This window comes from Bidens hawaiensis, unplaced genomic scaffold (assembly GCF_021521415.1).
Source record: "Bidens hawaiensis isolate Kalapana, Puna unplaced genomic scaffold, B.hawaiensis_p1.1 tig00042877_1, whole genome shotgun sequence".
NCBI lineage: Eukaryota > Viridiplantae > Streptophyta > Magnoliopsida > Asterales > Asteraceae > Bidens > Bidens hawaiensis.
Window position 1 is genome coordinate 112,493 of NW_027497591.1, and position 19,096 is coordinate 131,588.

A 19,096-nucleotide genomic window follows, 5' to 3' on the forward strand; every position below is an offset into this window, starting at 1 on the left:
TTAAATTAACACATTCAGTTTTTTTCTCTTCGTTCATATTGTTGAGAAGTTGTTAGATATAGGGTTTGAATTCGTTGTTCTCTTTGTTCAGACTCTTTCTTGTTAGATCATTGTGGTCATAAGAATCAAATCATCGTGTTGATGATTGATTTGATTAGAGTTTTTGTATTCTTCGTAACTTTGTATCGGCTTTTGTAACAACCCGAAACTTTCAGGCCAATTTTAACAACTTGTGAAAGTAAAAGGATTAAAAATGAAAATATGAGTTTTGGAACCCGTTGCGTAATGCAATGCGAGTTTTTTGTTAATTAAGTGCATTTGTTTATAGAAATTCTTTTTTTGTTTAGTTCAAGTTTTGTAAATTTATAGAGATATTATGAAAATATAGATGTATAGGGGAAGGATCTATGGAAAACAATATATATTGTGAGTACACACGCTAAGCAAAGTTAACCATTCATTTTTTGAATCTTAAAAAATTAAAAATGAAAATATATATAAGGTTGATTTCTTTTGAGAACTACTTTTAAGTTTTAAAACTCGAAAAAACTCAACGTAACAATTTTTTTGAATGTTTTATATATATATATATGTGTGTGTGTGTGTAATATACGTTGGTTACATGTACGTAGAAAAATTACAACATTTTTGACGCACCGAATCGACTTTTTACATAGGTGTAACAGACGTTTAAATTAGTGTAATCGTTGTACATCTTTATTCTATCTCCTCCTTAATTTTTAATCAGATTTAATCTCAACCACATAATCTAACATATTTAATTAAATGTGTGGTTAACAATGAGGTTCTTAAAACTCAACCAAGTTCTCAAATTGCTCCTCCCATATATATATATATATATATATATATATATATATATATATATATATATATATATATATATATATATATATATATATATATATATATATATATATATGGGGTGCGTTAACGTACAATAATTGCTTAACACACTAGGCACGTGAAATACGTTCAAGGTTAAAAAGCATAAAACGTTTAAGCCAAATTCCTACCTTAAAACGTTCTAATGTTAAACCTTTACACGTTCAGGCAAAAAAACTTAAACGTCCAGGCTTAAAATCATGATACATTCAAGGTTAAAACCCATCATTCAAAACTCAAAATTTATCGATTGAAGCTTCAAATTGATGATTAATTGAATCGATTTCAAAGATTAACCGATCAATTGGCTTCAATTTCAATTTCAGTTATTATAAAAAAGCTAAACAAACCTGTGAACAAAAGGAAACGACGTTCTGTGTTTTTCCGATGAGTTCGTTGTCGACGACGATGATGGTGACGAAAAGTGTTGATGGCGCCGGCGAGAGGTGGAGGTGGAGATGGAGTGAGCGGATATCGTTTTCCAGTGACGGTTCACACAGAGGAGATCGCGTTGGCCAGAGGAGGTGATTTAGGCTTTCTTAAAATCAAAGGTAAAGGAAGTCGCGTATATATTGTACGATAAGGGATTAATGTATCGGATCGTTTCTCTCTCTCTCTATATATATATATATCTATGTGATGGGTATCATTACAAAACTTTTAAATTATTTAAGAACTTGAGAAACTTTTAATAACTAATGTTTTTTTGTAAAACTTTTTGTATATTCATGTTACTTGAGTGTAGTTTTATTATTTTTTATATCTATCTTTATGATTAAAATTATGAAAAATTGTTTTTACACATATCTAAATATTTTTTTACACATATGCAAATTTTGTATCACATAAATTTTACACATATGTAAACTTGTGATTTACGTATGTAATCAAAAATTTATTTTAGAAATATGATAAAACTACTATTTAACAATAATAATATATAAAAAAATAAAAAATATACTTGGTTGTTAAGAGTTCTCAAAGTTTTTAAGTTTTTAGAGTTCTGTAATTAAGCTAACCATATATATATGTGTGTGTGTGTGTGTAACATCCCGGCTAAAGCGAAAACGCCTAAGTGTGACGTACAGATTGCTCAAACACACGTGACACTATTAGGTGACCATAATAACATTATTTCATTTAACTATCATGTAACACAAGTTTATCATCAAACAATACAAGTGGTAAACAAATAAATAAATGAAACAATAAGTTGTTCTTTGAATATCCTATAAGCGTGCTTAATGTAAGAACTTTTTTGGAATTTAAAACCATTTTGGACCACAAAAAAACCCAAAATAAAAAAATCATAAAACACAAAAAAAGTAAAAAAAAAAACAAAATTCTTATTTATCATCCCGGTTTCATAAAAAACGAAAAGAATAAATATTTCTCGGTTTAGCTAAATTATGCATATATGTATAATATGTACATATATGTACACATATGTTTTTTATACATATATGTATAATTTAAGATAAATGATAATGTACGTATGTGTACATTATATAACTAGAGATTAAATGAAATTCTACAGATGTGTATTGGTATAATACGAATTAATTTTTTTTTGTATTTTTATTTTTTATGAAACCGGAATGAAATATAAAAATTTTGTTTTTTTTACTTTTTAAATTTTTTTCGTTTTTTTTTGTTTTAAAATTTTTAAAATATTTTTTTAGAGTTTTTTTTAATGGTCTAAAATGGTTTTCAAAGTTTTCAATTTGCCAATGGTTCTCTTAGAATCCTCATATATATATATATATATATATATATATATATGGGAGGGTTAACGTACAAATGAAATTAACGTGCTAAACGTGAGAATCAAGTAGAGTAATTGTATATACAAGTAGAGTAATTATGTAATTACATCATAGAGTAATTACATAATTACATTATGTAATTACTCTATGATGTAATTACATAATTACTCTACTTGTATATACAATTACTCTACTTGATTCTCACGTTTGGCACGTTAATTTCATTTGTATTTGATCCAAACCCTATATATATATATATATGGTTAGGGTTAGGTTCAAATAAGAAGTTTGATTTTTCTAAGAAGACTAGGAAGGATGGTATTTTTGTCTTAACACTTTATATCAAAACTCACTTACTTTAATCTTAAAACCCACTTACATTAATTTCAAAAACTCAATTACATTTTCACTCATCTCCTACATTCACCACCACTCCACCGCCCACCGCCACCACACCCGTCACCCACTGCCACCACCTCGCCAGAAAAGTCCGAAAAAACACAATGGAAAACACTTTGAAAAACACAATGGAAAAAACACAATGGAAAAAGACACTATGAAAAAAAAACACAATGATAAAAACACAATTGTATGACACAATGTAAAAAACACACAATGAAAAATACTATTGTATAACACAATTTTGTAAAACACAATTTGTAAAAAACCCACTGTTTTTTTTATTTTTATATTACAATATGGTACTCATATTAAAGATAAAAAAACACTCGTTATTATGGTGAATTTGTTTTTCAATAAAAACGAAGTAAAAAAAAAAGTTATGAACATTTTAAAATGATGGGTGAATTTGGCATACGCCTTGCATGTGGAGAGAGAAAGTCAACAAATGTGTTATTCTTTTTATGCCCTCCCCCTTCTTTCACGCTTGGTTTCCCCCTAAAATAATCTCAACCATCTATATTCAAAATCAATAGACAAGATTACTTCTCATCATTTCTACAAAAACTATACTTCCTATTATAACTTAACCCTATATATATGTGTGTGTATATATATAACAAAACTTGTATTGCTCACCAACATTCGTGTTGATCGAATCTATTTTTATGCCTGCCACATGATTGTTTTTAGGATGATTGTGAAGATTGAGGACTTATCATTTAGTCAGACTATTATCAATTGGACTTTTTAACATGTTGAATATATTTGTATTATTGCATGCCTTTATTTGGACAAGTTGTATATTAGTTAAATGAATGAAATGAATTAATTATTTATTGTCACGTAATAGTGTTATGTGTTCATGTCAAATCAAATGTTACAACTTGGCATGTTACGCTGTTTTTGGCTAGGGTGTGACATTATAAACGTGAGAAAATCTCTTTATATACAACATTTATTGTTTTATCACAAGTATTCTCATCGACATCCAATATTAACAATTTTAGACAACGTCTGTTAGTTATCCGGTATAATGTAGCATGTAATGTCCATGAGAAAAAAACTGGACATCGAAGAAACAAACCAACCCTAAAAAAAGATTGTTCTTGACTATTTCTACTTTTTTAACTTCCATAGTTCTAGTTTTTTAACCTTAAATCAATATTTTACTTTACTTTTAATTTCCTGACTATTTTATAACCCAATTACATAATGGTTTTGACTAATGCTTCATGATTAGCTAGGATGAATGAGACAGAGAGATTATAAGACTAGGAGGGAAAATTGAATATTTTATAACCCAGTTGTCTACCAATTGTCAAATGGTTTTGACACCTATGGACGACTAGAATGAATAATACGAGAAATTAGAAGATTAGAAGAAAACTTAGGCTAAATAATAAGAAAGAAAAAAAAAGACGAGGGGGTGTAAACGAAACATATGGTAGTCTAAATACCAATTTGCAAATAATATTCATTCATATATCTATCTATCTATCTATCTATCTATCTATCTTGTTTCCAAAGAAATCAAAACCGTGATCGGAAAAATGTCAGGGATGGAACGGTTACAGAGGATGTTCGGCGGCGCCGGTGGAGCGTTAGGTCACCCGCCACCGGATTCTCCGACTCTTGATACATCGGAGCAAGTATACATCTCCTCACTTGCACTGTTAAAGATGCTTAAACACGGTATAAATTTGCATTTCTAGGGTTTTTGTGCTTCATTTGCTGCAATTTGGTTGTTTTCTGTTGTTTAGGAGCTTATGTATTAGTGAAATTGTAGTTTTTGTGTATTGGGTTAGGGTTTTTTTAGCTTAATTTTGTTGCAATTTGGTTGTTTTTTGTTATTTGGGAGCTTATATATTGTATTATATTAGTCAATTTGTAGTTGGTGTATGCGTTTTGGTTCTTTTTGCTTAATTGTGTTGCGATTTGGTTGTTTTTTGTTATTTTAGGGCTTATATGTTAGTCAATTTGTAGTTTTGTGTATTGGGTTAGGGTTATTTTGCTTAATTATGCTGCGATTTGGTTGTTTTGAATTCCTAAGTTTGTAGTTTTGCGTATTGCGGTAAGTTTTTTTTTTGCTTAATTTGTTGGGAATTGGTTATGTTTTTTATATTTTTTTTTATTTTGATGCAATTTGGCTGTTTTTCTGTTATTTGAGGGCTTATATATTAGTGAATATCTATTTTTGTGTATCAAGTATTTTTTTTTTGGCTTAATGTTGTTGCGATTTGGTTGTTTTCTGTTATTTGAGGGCTTATATATCAGTGAATATGTAGTTTTGTGTAATGAGTTAGGGATTTTTTTTGGTGATTTGTTGCAATTTTCCTTATCAGTTACTGGAGTGCTTATATATTAGTAAATTTGTAGTTTTGTGTATCATGTTAGTTTTTTTTTTTGGCTTAATTTGTTACAATTTGAGGGCTTATATATTAGTGAATTTATAGTTTTGTGTGTTGCGGAAGGGGTTGATGATGTTTTGTTGGTGATGTGTAGGGAGAGCTGGAGTTCCTATGGAAGTTATGGGGTTGATGCTTGGGGAATTTGTGGATGAGTATACGGTTCGTGTTGTGGATGTGTTTGCGATGCCTCAGAGTGGTACTGGTGTTAGTGTGGAAGCTGTGGATCATGTTTTCCAGACTAATATGCTTGATATGCTTAAACAAACAGGAAGGTCGGTATTTGTTTGTTCGATTATCTGATTATTCATATTGCTGTTAAGTGTGTGATAGTTGATTAGAGAAATTAGTTGTTGGAAGTCGGAAACTTGTCTTATGGTATTGAATTCTGAATCTTTAGATAAGTGCTGATATAAAGTTACAAGAAGGTATTCTTGAAACTGCCTTGCAAAGAGTTATTCTAGATCAATACTGGTGTTGCAAGAGTTTATTATCTTTAGATGTCTACTGGTGTTAATTTTAAATTACAAGGGGTTATTGATAACTCGTTACTAAGTGGAGTCACTTTAGGAATGAATGAATGATTCAAGATGAACAATATTCTCAATTTTATCTAGTTCCTTTGGCCGCCTTGCATACCTTCATCTATTCTAATCTTTTGTGCCCTAATGGGTTTATCATATGTACTTGCATAATTTTGTACATGATATGTCATTGCTGTCATTCTGGACCTTATGATTAACTTTGTTGATGGTCATGATGTTCTTTTTTGTATATTTTGGTCTTTTAAATTCATTGTGCTCATCTAGAACGGCGTGATAATTGCATGGAAAGTATTACCATCTTTTTCAGCTATGTTGTTTTGTTTCTGTGACTTGATTGATTCTTCTATTTGTTACCTCAGACCTGAAATGGTGGTTGGATGGTACCACTCACATCCTGGATTTGGCTGTTGGTTATCAGGAGTTGACATCCAACACACAACAGGTTCTTGAGTCTTGATTGACACAATATTATTTCTTACTTGTTTGATTAAATCTGCATGTAAACCTCATTTTCTTGCATTTGCAATCAGAGTTTTGAAGCTCTGAATCAACGAGCCATTGCAGTGGTGGTGGATCCAATCCAGAGTGTTAAAGGGAAAGTTGTCATCGATGCGTTCCGTTTAATAAACCCACAAACCATGATGCTCGGTCAAGAGCCACGTCAGACTACTTCAAATCTTGGTCATCTCAATAAACCATCCATTCAAGTGAGTGCTTCACGTATACCACCGTGGTATGTTATTTTAAGGATAACTCAAAATATTTCGTATATACCCATCTTTAATGAAAATTTACTTGATGATCACTCTACCCTTTTTCATTATATATGTTTAAATTCTATTTGTATTTTGATCAACTTTGACGATAAGCAAACGAACCGAACAGGAATTGGAATGCTTATAAAAGAAAGCAAGAAAGTAAAATATTGTATTGCGAGAACACTATTGCTTATGGGCAAAATTAAAAAAAATTGAAGTTAAAGATGGCCATGGCCATATATGATCTTTTTTAGTTTTAGAGAATTAAAGGTTAAGATGGTCATATATTAATATTTTTTTTTATGAACTGGTGTATTTGATGTTTTAACTACTTTGTAACTTCTAAGGACATAATAGTGTTGTAGAGCTTGTTAGGTGCTAGTCGGGCGGTGGGGTATGAGATTCACATTTATATATAACAAATTTTAAATTTATATATAAAATTTTCAATTTAAACCGATTTGGATCAAATAGCAATTAATAGGCGACTAGTCGGTGGGATAGTGACTAGCGATTATATGGTGATTAATTGGCATCTAGTCGTGATTTTTACAACTACGTCATATATGACATTTTTAGTATTGGTATACATGAAATTGCCCTTCATTTAATTAATATTTTTATCTGAGGGATGTAATATTATTTGCAGGCATTGATTCATGGCTTGAACAGGCATTGTTACTCGATAGCCATTAATTACAGGAAGAATAAACTTGAGGAGAAGATGTTACTTAATCTTCATAAGAAAAAATGGACCGATGGGCTAACACTTGAACCGTTTGATACACATTCCAAAACCAATGAGCAGACTGTCCAGGTGACAATATTCTTTCTGCAGAGTTGATTATGGGTTTGTTGTTTCCAACACAAATCACAAATCGTTTCATTTGGATCAGGGATGTTAAAACGGGTTGTTGGTCAAATCCGACGCAAACCAAATGTTTTATTCAAACCCTAACACTACCCACTAAAATCCCACTCGTAATACTTACGCGCACACACAAATACGCACCCACACAAACACACGCACACATATGACTATGTTAAAACTTTTACACATGAACTACACATTCCTACACATAACTTGCACATGTGTAGGTTCTATAAGTAAACAAATTTTGTTTATATATTTTATATACATTTAGAAAAGATGAAAAAAAAACATTGTATTTCAACCATTTTCTAGTATTTTATTTTTCAAATTCATTGTGCTCATCTAGAACGGCGTGATAATTGCATGGAAAGTATTACCATCTTTTTCAGCTATGTTGTTTTGTTTCTGTGACTTGATTGATTCTTCTATTTGTTACCTCAGACCTGAAATGGTGGTTGGATGGTACCACTCACATCCTGGATTTGGCTGTTGGTTATCAGGAGTTGACATCCAACACACAACAGGTTCTTGAGTCTTGATTGACACAATATTATTTCTTACTTGTTTGATTAAATCTGCATGTAAACCTCATTTTCTTGCATTTGCAATCAGAGTTTTGAAGCTCTGAATCAACGAGCCATTGCAGTGGTGGTGGATCCAATCCAGAGTGTTAAAGGGAAAGTTGTCATCGATGCGTTCCGTTTAATAAACCCACAAACCATGATGCTCGGTCAAGAGCCACGTCAGACTACTTCAAATCTTGGTCATCTCAATAAACCATCCATTCAAGTGAGTGCTTCACGTATACCACCGTGGTATGTTATTTTAAGGATAACTCAAAATATTTCGTATATACCCATCTTTAATGAAAATTTACTTGATGATCACTCTACCCTTTTTCATTATATATGTTTAAATTCTATTTGTATTTTGATCAACTTTGACGATAAGCAAACGAACCGAACAGGAATTGGAATGCTTATAAAAGAAAGCAAGAAAGTAAAATATTGTATTGCGAGAACACTATTGCTTATGGGCAAAATTAAAAAAAATTGAAGTTAAAGATGGCCATGGCCATATATGATCTTTTTTAGTTTTAGAGAATTAAAGGTTAAGATGGTCATATATTAATATTTTTTTTTATGAACTGGTGTATTTGATGTTTTAACTACTTTGTAACTTCTAAGGACATAATAGTGTTGTAGAGCTTGTTAGGTGCTAGTCGGGCGGTGGGGTATGAGATTCACATTTATATATAACAAATTTTAAATTTATATATAAAATTTTCAATTTAAACCGATTTGGATCAAATAGCAATTAATAGGCGACTAGTCGGTGGGATAGTGACTAGCGATTATATGGTGATTAATTGGCATCTAGTCGTGATTTTTACAACTACGTCATATATGACATTTTTAGTATTGGTATACATGAAATTGCCCTTCATTTAATTAATATTTTTATCTGAGGGATGTAATATTATTTGCAGGCATTGATTCATGGCTTGAACAGGCATTGTTACTCGATAGCCATTAATTACAGGAAGAATAAACTTGAGGAGAAGATGTTACTTAATCTTCATAAGAAAAAATGGACCGATGGGCTAACACTTGAACCGTTTGATACACATTCCAAAACCAATGAGCAGACTGTCCAGGTGACAATATTCTTTCTGCAGAGTTGATTATGGGTTTGTTGTTTCCAACACAAATCACAAATCGTTTCATTTGGATCAGGGATGTTAAAACGGGTTGTTGGTCAAATCCGACGCAAACCAAATGTTTTATTCAAACCCTAACACTACCCACTAAAATCCCACTCGTAATACTTACGCGCACACACAAATACGCACCCACACAAACACACGCACACATATGACTATGTTAAAACTTTTACACATGAACTACACATTCCTACACATAACTTGCACATGTGTAGGTTCTATAAGTAAACAAATTTTGTTTATATATTTTATATACATTTAGAAAAGATGAAAAAAAAACATTGTATTTCAACCATTTTCTAGTATTTTATTTTTCAAATTCATTGTGCTCATCTAGAACGGCGTGATAATTGCATGGAAAGTATTACCATCTTTTTCAGCTATGTTGTTTTGTTTCTGTGACTTGATTGATTCTTCTATTTGTTACCTCAGACCTGAAATGGTGGTTGGATGGTACCACTCACATCCTGGATTTGGCTGTTGGTTATCAGGAGTTGACATCCAACACACAACAGGTTCTTGAGTCTTGATTGACACAATATTATTTCTTACTTGTTTGATTAAATCTGCATGTAAACCTCATTTTCTTGCATTTGCAATCAGAGTTTTGAAGCTCTGAATCAACGAGCCATTGCAGTGGTGGTGGATCCAATCCAGAGTGTTAAAGGGAAAGTTGTCATCGATGCGTTCCGTTTAATAAACCCACAAACCATGATGCTCGGTCAAGAGCCACGTCAGACTACTTCAAATCTTGGTCATCTCAATAAACCATCCATTCAAGTGAGTGCTTCACGTATACCACCGTGGTATGTTATTTTAAGGATAACTCAAAATATTTCGTATATACCCATCTTTAATGAAAATTTACTTGATGATCACTCTACCCTTTTTCATTATATATGTTTAAATTCTATTTGTATTTTGATCAACTTTGACGATAAGCAAACGAACCGAACAGGAATTGGAATGCTTATAAAAGAAAGCAAGAAAGTAAAATATTGTATTGCGAGAACACTATTGCTTATGGGCAAAATTAAAAAAAATTGAAGTTAAAGATGGCCATGGCCATATATGATCTTTTTTAGTTTTAGAGAATTAAAGGTTAAGATGGTCATATATTAATATTTTTTTTTATGAACTGGTGTATTTGATGTTTTAACTACTTTGTAACTTCTAAGGACATAATAGTGTTGTAGAGCTTGTTAGGTGCTAGTCGGGCGGTGGGGTATGAGATTCACATTTATATATAACAAATTTTAAATTTATATATAAAATTTTCAATTTAAACCGATTTGGATCAAATAGCAATTAATAGGCGACTAGTCGGTGGGATAGTGACTAGCGATTATATGGTGATTAATTGGCATCTAGTCGTGATTTTTACAACTACGTCATATATGACATTTTTAGTATTGGTATACATGAAATTGCCCTTCATTTAATTAATATTTTTATCTGAGGGATGTAATATTATTTGCAGGCATTGATTCATGGCTTGAACAGGCATTGTTACTCGATAGCCATTAATTACAGGAAGAATAAACTTGAGGAGAAGATGTTACTTAATCTTCATAAGAAAAAATGGACCGATGGGCTAACACTTGAACCGTTTGATACACATTCCAAAACCAATGAGCAGACTGTCCAGGTGACAATATTCTTTCTGCAGAGTTGATTATGGGTTTGTTGTTTCCAACACAAATCACAAATCGTTTCATTTGGATCAGGGATGTTAAAACGGGTTGTTGGTCAAATCCGACGCAAACCAAATGTTTTATTCAAACCCTAACACTACCCACTAAAATCCCACTCGTAATACTTACGCGCACACACAAATACGCACCCACACAAACACACGCACACATATGACTATGTTAAAACTTTTACACATGAACTACACATTCCTACACATAACTTGCACATGTGTAGGTTCTATAAGTAAACAAATTTTGTTTATATATTTTATATACATTTAGAAAAGATGAAAAAAAAACATTGTATTTCAACCATTTTCTTGTATTTTATTTTTCAAATTGAAAAAATGATTAGTTTATTTTGTTGTAAAACCTCCCCAATATACATATGTGTGTGTCTATATATATATACGTACACTTAGGGAGAAGTAGTTAAGAACACTAAATTATTGCAAGAAGCCGAGAACAAAAATAACAAAGCTAAATTGTTATTATTGATTGAAGATCGTAATTTTAAAATTCTGTAGTTCTTTACATATATATGTATAGATTATGTGTGTAAAGTACCATCAAATTTATTTGTTCCTATCCCTTTTAGGTTTTTTTTAATTATTTATTTTATTTTATTTTACCTACATATAGGCAATATAAGGCATGATTGCGTAAGTCATACACATAAACAAACAATCTAATTTCTTCATATTTTTTTTGAATATTAGGAGAGATGAATGAGAAACAAATCAACGATACACATTAAATATTTCTTTCATTTTTTATTTTTAAGATTGGAAAAATGAGTGGTTGATTTTGCTTAGCGTGTACTCACAATATATGCTGTTTTCCATAAATCCTTCCTTTATATGTCTATATTTTCATAACAACTCTATTAAATTACAAAAATTGAACTAAACAAAAAAAAAAAAAAATTCTGTAAACAAATGCACTTAATTAAACTACAGATTTTGACGCTCGTTTCTCTTTTACCTTTTTTCTTCTAACTTTAGATATCTTTAAAATTTTTGACATGCAATATACCTTTTTAAAATTTGTAAAAGTAAATGAGTCAAGCCAGGGGTTGAATCGACTGAACCTGCTTATACTAAACGCAAACCTATAAATTTAATGTGCAGGAAATGCTGAATTTAGCGATTAAATATAACAAAGCAGTTCAAGAAGAAGACGAACTACCTCCCGAAAAACTAGCGATTGCAAATGTTGGAAGGCAAGATGCCAAGAAACATTTGGAAGAACATGTCTCAAACTTAATGTCATCCAACATCATTCAGACATTGGGTACCATGCTTGACACTGTTGTCTTCTAAACTTTCCAACTATGTATCTTGTACCTTGATGTGCGTTTCTAGCAAGTTGATCATTGTGGATTTGTGGTTTAGTTATAACTATTTTATATTGCTGTTTAATTAAGAATTAAAAATTTTTAAAATGTGTTTTAAATCATCAAGATTATATTAGTTTTGTACACGTTTTAACATTCTATGATTTTTTACAGTAAAATTTCAAGATTTTTTTTGTTGTGTCAAGTTGTTTTAAGGGTTGCCATTCCCACTTTAGTGGGGGTGGTAAGAGTGTAACATTTAGTTCAAAAATATGATATGTTAAATATTTTGTTTGTTTTTTTAAGTGGTATATGAACTTGAATACAATTAACTTTATATTTGAAAGTAACAAGTGGAGACCGGAGAGTGGAGTAGTGTTTCTTTTATCTAAAAATAAATATTCATATTTTTTATTTCTTTCTTACAACACATATTTCAGCATCAATATCCATTGTAGTGTAGTGGTAGGGAGCTTGGTTTCTTAATGGAGTCTCAAGTACAATTCTCACTTACAGCATTTTGGGGGATATGGGTGGCTCAATAAAGGAAGACTGAGATCTTTGTGATTTTCAGCCCGATCATGTGGGCATCCGGGTTTTACCACCAGTGGGCCTTTGGGCGGTGGGTTTTTCCCGGAATTGGAGATAACTTGAAGGCGCTTAAAGACTCTGTACGGCTGGGTTGGGCTAGCTGGCGGTGGTCATTTGCCATTGGGTCACCCCGTATGGGGTATCTAGGCATTCTATGTTTGTTGGCCGTTCAAAATAAAAATCTCATGTATCTTAACTTCATTTAAAACACAAAACACAATTTAGTTCATTGTAAAGCTCTCATATGATACAACACAAACTCAATAAATTATAATTATCGATATCACAATTACATACAACTGTTTTTGTCTTGAACATTTCTGATAATCAACAATTCGACATCCCTTTCAGATTATCAATCTATATGTTAAGTGTAAAGTAAAACATACGGTGTTAGAGGGTTGAGTCAGGAGAGAAGTTGCCAAGAAGTTTCATAGAATCACTATTAATATCACTCCTCATCCCAATTTTGAGTCAAGAGAGAAGCTGCCAAAAATTTTTCATACCATCACAATTAATATCGATCACTCCTCATCCCATAGCAACGAATGGTATTATTTGTCCGCCCTGAAACAATGGCGCACGGAAGCATATTCCTCTTCATCGCTTTATTATGTTTTTTGTTCAGCAATCCTTGCTATTCAGAAACTGATACCTTACATCAAGGTCAAGAACTCAAGGACTGGGACGAGTTGATTTCATCAAACAAGGTCTTCTGTTTGAAGCTCTTTGGCTTTGGCACTACAGTGAGTCCTTATTTAGGGGTATTCTACAACAACTTGCAAAACAAAGGAGCTGACGAGTTTAGTAATATGGCAGTTTGGGTGGCAAACAGAAACAATCCGATCAAGGATATATACGGCAAGCTCATCATAGATGGTAATGGGAAGCTCAGCATCTTATCTGGTGGAGGCACTGTTCTTGATCTCTTTAATTCAACGCCACTTGTAACACTCAAAGCAAGTGTTACACTGATGGATTCAGGGAATTTGGTGCTCCGAGAACTACATGCAGATGGGTCTGTTAAGCAGGTATTATGGCAAAGCTTTGATCACCCAACAGACACGCTTCTACCAGGAATGAAACTGGGAATTAATCTCAAGACGGGTCACAGATGGTCCTTGACTTCTTGGCGGAATGGAGAGCTACCGGCCGAAGGGTCATTCAAATTAGTCCTCAACGAAACAGGTCAAATGGTCATTCTGAGGCAAGGGAATGCCCACTGGGTGAGTGGACCCTGGCAGAATGGTGAATTTCAAAACACTGATCTACAATCTTCAGGTCCAGATGTTCGCCTCCATTATGTTTCTAATGAGACTGAACAATCCTTCACATATATAACAAGAACATATGATTCATATCCAGCTCTAAGGATGACTTATTATAGTGAACTTAAGGGTTCGGCTCTAAACTTAACCCTTCTATGCCTCTCCACTGATGACCCTCCTGGTTGTACTGAAGATGCATTTGAAAAACTAAAATGCAGGAAAGATTATGACTTTTGGCCACCAAAATTCGAGGGTAGCATTTATAATAATTATGTGGAAGAATATGTATACGATGAAAGCTATAACATCTATGACTGCCTAAGAATATGTTGGAGCAATTGCTCTTGTGTGGCCTTCACCACAAGAAGAAACGGTAATGTAGGCTGCAAGACCTATGTTAAAAGTGAACACAAACCACGGGCATACACGAAAGAAATAACTGAGCCACACAAAGAATATTACGCTTTCGCTAATCGTGGTGGTTAGTAGGTTTACTTTTTGCTGTTACCACATGAAAATGATATTACACTTCCTGTACAAGGAATAATGTTTGTGCACAGGCTGTCTATAAGTGTACACTGGAAGTCCCCTTCTACATATGTTACCACCCGCATATATACAAAAACACTTGGAGTCTGCTCAGTTAACCTATAAGTTTCATGCTTAAGTAATATTTATAGTTTGTGGGGATTCAAATTACAATTTTTTTTTTAGATTAAAAATTTGAATATTTGAATTTAAGTTAATTGCATGTTAATGTAAATGAAAGAATCCAATAGTAACAAGCATAGAACCAAATGGCAGGAGTATGTATAATCATTTATACGTAACAATATTCACCTTTATTCCATCATCCCAACTTTTCTAACATAGTAGCAAATTACAGACATAAGAACTTCCATACATGTGTGTAGTATTACAAGTTATTGTACCTTAGGATAAACATGTACACTTGATTTGATAAGCTAGTAATTTCTTATCTTATGAAGAAACGGAAAAGACTTCATCTCATTCTCCGCCATACATGAAGGAGACGAATAATAAGATGAAGAAGATGATCTGGATTGGGTTAATAATTAGCGTGATTTTACTTTTAGCTGTACTCTTATCATGCTACTGGGTATACAAGAGCATTGATGTTAAAGGTAATAACATCACTTTTACTTCGTTCAAACAAATACAATAGTTCCTTGTCATCCAGGATTTCAACAGTTGAAAACCAACTTAGGATACCCCTTGTGGGATTTCCTAAGAAACAAGTTTTAACCATCTAACAAGTATTTCCGTGTTAACATAATAGGGATTGCTAAGAAAATCAAGAAGCTGTTGCAGCTTCAGATGAGACGCATGGGACACTTCTACATTCGTATACGAGCAGATAAGAATGTGAATACTGAGCTGCATTATTTCACCTTTCAAAGCATCTCATCTGCCACAAACAATTTTTCAAGCGCTAATAAACTAGGAAAAGGAGGTTTGGGAGAGGTTTATAAGGTAAACTTCCAAAGACAACTTTCTAATAAATAAGATTTCATGTTAAAGCTTAAATGCATTTCGCAGGGAAAATTAGTTGACGGGCAAGAGGTTGCAGTCAAACGACTTTCAAAAACCTCTGGACAAGGAGTCAGGGAGTTTACAAATGAAACCGAACTCATTGCCAAACTACAACATACTAATCTTGTGCGGCTTCTAGGGTGTTGCGTTGAAAAACAAGAAAAAATCCTTGTATACGAATACATGCCTAATAACAGCTTGGATTTATTTCTATTTGGTAAGAACTGACACTCTTACATTATTCATATGAGCATGGCTTTTTATCAAATTTTGGTTGTTGCTACTCATTTATTAACAGATCCTACGAAGAAAGGAAAACTGGATTGGAACAATCGATTTGTAATCATTGACGGCATTGCTCAGGGGCTTCTGTATCTCCATAGGTTTTCAAGGTTGAGGATAATCCATAGAGATCTGAAAGCTAGTAACATCTTGCTAGATGATTACCTAAAGCCAAAAATATCAGATTTTGGCATGGCTAAGTTATTTGGGATCAACGAGTCAGAAGGAAATACAAGTAGAGTCGTTGGAACACGGTGAGCGCATAAGTTATCTTGTGGCAATTGTTATATAAATATCATTAATAGCATAATGTATTAACTCTTGATTTAATATCCAGTGGGTATATGCCTCCAGAGTATTTGATAGATGGCATCATCTCAACGAAGATAGACGTCTATGGTTTTGGTGTTTTGTTGCTTGAGATTATAAGCAACAAGATGAATCATGTGAGCTATGATGTGGAACACCCACTCAACCTTCTAGGACTTGTAAGTTAATCGTAATCTTGTTTGTATAATTTGAAACAAATTGAACATTCAATTATGAATTGTAGGCATGGGAATTGTGGAACCAAGGAAGAGGTTTGGAGTTGATGGATCCTGTACATGAAGATACATGCACTCCCAAGGAAGTAATGACATGCATTCATGTGGGTCTCCTATGCGTTCAAGACCATGCCACAGACAGACCTACCATGTCAGAAGTTGTTTCTATGCTTACAAATGAACATATGCATCTGCCTGAGCCAAAACAGCCAGCATTCTACATTGAGAGGGATGAGGCTGGGACCAAGGCTGAGGCAGGAGGAAGAGGAGGAGTTAAGTCAGGAAATGGATCTGAAAATAGCGAATCAATTTCAATTTTAGTGTCAAAATAGAAAACATGAAAAACGAACATGTGTAATGCCGGATGAAATTTGATTTCATGACCTGTAATATTTGATTAAATATGTACTTACGTAATAGTCTCTGTTACATCTAGTCATGGCAATTGTTGTATACTTGTAGGCTCCTATACCTTATATATAAAATAGAATGCCTTTGTATCGTATTTAATCATTTTTATGCACATTTCACATACCTGTTTCCATACTGTTCTTCATTCTTTTTCAGACTACTTCAAGTTTCCACTCCAGGTCAACAGTTTATCAATTTGATTCGTAACATAGATCGGCAAATCAAACACATACCAAGACGGCTTCTAATCGTTACAATTTATTTCTACATTTGAGCTATTTTCTCATAATAACAGGAAGTTTTAGTAAAAGTGAATGATCTGTAGCAGTAAATTCAAGCAAACAATCAAGAGCAAATCGGCTCTTCACTTACTTGATGAATATCGTTGATGTTCTGTTCATCGAAGATCAACTCATTGTAATTGATTACAACTTCAATTGCCAGTGAAGAGATCAAGCATCACCGGTTACTAGTGTTTCTTATTATCCACCCATGGGTTTTGGATATGGTCCAAGTGTTCTTTAATCTTTAGTCACATAAATGCCGTCTTATCACAAGTCACAACTTTAATCCATTTGAAGCACACGGTTCTTCTGATGGGCCTCACATTGGGCATGAAGATTCCACTGTGTTTGGATAATCTCATTTTTGTACGTGGCTGCTCGACAGGCTTCACCACATTATGGGTTTTATGTGGATTTTTCATATGCTTGGCAACTAGACGGTGACTGAACTTGAACACTAATATTGGATTTTTCATATGCTTGGCAACTACACGGTGACGGAACTTGAACACTAATATTGAAGGGCCAAAAATCTAAAAAACAAAATTAAGTTCTAACACATTAAAAAACTATTTTTTTTCATCAAATAAAGACAATAAATCCCATGTGTGTGTGTCTATATATATATAATTTTTAAGAAAATCATGGGCCTCTCTAAGGGATGGGCCTGGGGCTGAGCCCTCCCTGCCCTCCCCTATGGCCGGGCATGTATATCAAATATGTGTTCCAAAAAAGATCCGTGGAAAAACGGTTATAGATCTGTGGGCAGCCACTGCCAAGTGTCACACAGACACATGTGCACAAACACTAATATCCGGGAATGTAAAAAAATCCGGTTCGGTATGCAAAAAACCCGGGTTTCATCATTGAAAGGCATACCCTATCCGTACCCTACAGGTATGGTCGGGTTCGGGTACTAGAAACCCGGGTTTTTTTAAAAATTCCGGTTTCAGATTTTATTTTCAGGTCCGGTTCCGAGTTCGGGTTTTTTTTGCACCTCTAATCTTATCTAGACTCTAAAACTTTAATTCATTGGGAACACACGGTTCTTCTAATGGGCCTCACACTGGGCTAAGTAGGAGTGTCATTTGGGTGGAAGTTCCGTTTATATGTTGGTTATTCAGGTTTCGGGTGGAATGGCTTGGGTGAATATGGGTTGGGTTTCAGTCACATTCAACAAATCATAAATTGTAGTGGCCCTTGATCAAATCTTAGCTAGGGATATGTCTTTCTTGATATTTGTAGTGTGTGTATGTTAAATTCATACACTATGCCGTGAACAAGATGAAAGGTGTGCATAATGTGTGTAACACAATTCAAGTATTAACCTATGAATTGGAAAATCAAGACTAATAAGTTTAGCATTAATAGTATTTCAAGCCAAAAAGAAAGCCAAGGCTAATTCAGTGTCACTAAATAAAGCAAACCAAAATTCAACAATTCACAAAAAGAAAAAAAAAACAACATTTTAACAAAATCAAACCTTCAAAATTCCAAATTGTATCAAATGATCGCATCAACTAAACTTAAAACGTCAAAATAGAAACCAAATGTTGTAAACAAAAAATTATCAATTAAAAAAAATATCATAGAATACATTTCTTAAATGTTGGTTCTTAATCAAAAAGGGCTTTATGCATAATCTATTCATGAAAGTTTGTGTGTAAATAAATCTAAAGTATTTTCTGTTTAAGATCTTGTATAAATCATTGATTTCAACACACATTAAGTACATAACGATATTAAATGTGCTTG

At 33.1% G+C, this 19,096-nt stretch overlaps 1 protein-coding gene and 2 pseudogenes across 2 annotated transcripts; all 3 read left to right on the plus strand.

Moving 5' to 3' along the window:
* Positions 1-4,572: 4,572 nt before the first annotated feature.
* LOC143593876 (26S proteasome non-ATPase regulatory subunit 14 homolog) lies at positions 4,573-12,474 on the plus strand (annotated as a pseudogene). Its single transcript, XR_013146209.1, has 6 exons — positions 4,573-4,763; positions 5,574-5,751; positions 6,381-6,463; positions 6,552-6,728; positions 7,429-7,596; positions 12,201-12,474. The product of XR_013146209.1 is annotated as a 26S proteasome non-ATPase regulatory subunit 14 homolog (transcript).
* LOC143593873 (26S proteasome non-ATPase regulatory subunit 14 homolog pseudogene) lies at positions 8,045-9,365 on the plus strand (annotated as a pseudogene).
* Positions 12,475-13,570: 1,096 nt separating the features above from the next.
* LOC143593868 (G-type lectin S-receptor-like serine/threonine-protein kinase At1g67520) lies at positions 13,571-16,999 on the plus strand. The gene is made up of 7 exons (XM_077073350.1): positions 13,571-14,733; positions 15,296-15,410; positions 15,566-15,759; positions 15,826-16,036; positions 16,118-16,355; positions 16,439-16,589; positions 16,655-16,999. The coding sequence occupies exons 1-7, from the start codon at positions 13,573-13,575 to the stop codon at positions 16,976-16,978; spliced, it is 2,394 nt and encodes a 797-aa protein (XP_076929465.1). The 5' UTR covers positions 13,571-13,572; the 3' UTR covers positions 16,979-16,999.
* The last annotated feature ends 2,097 nt before the right edge of the window (positions 17,000-19,096 follow it).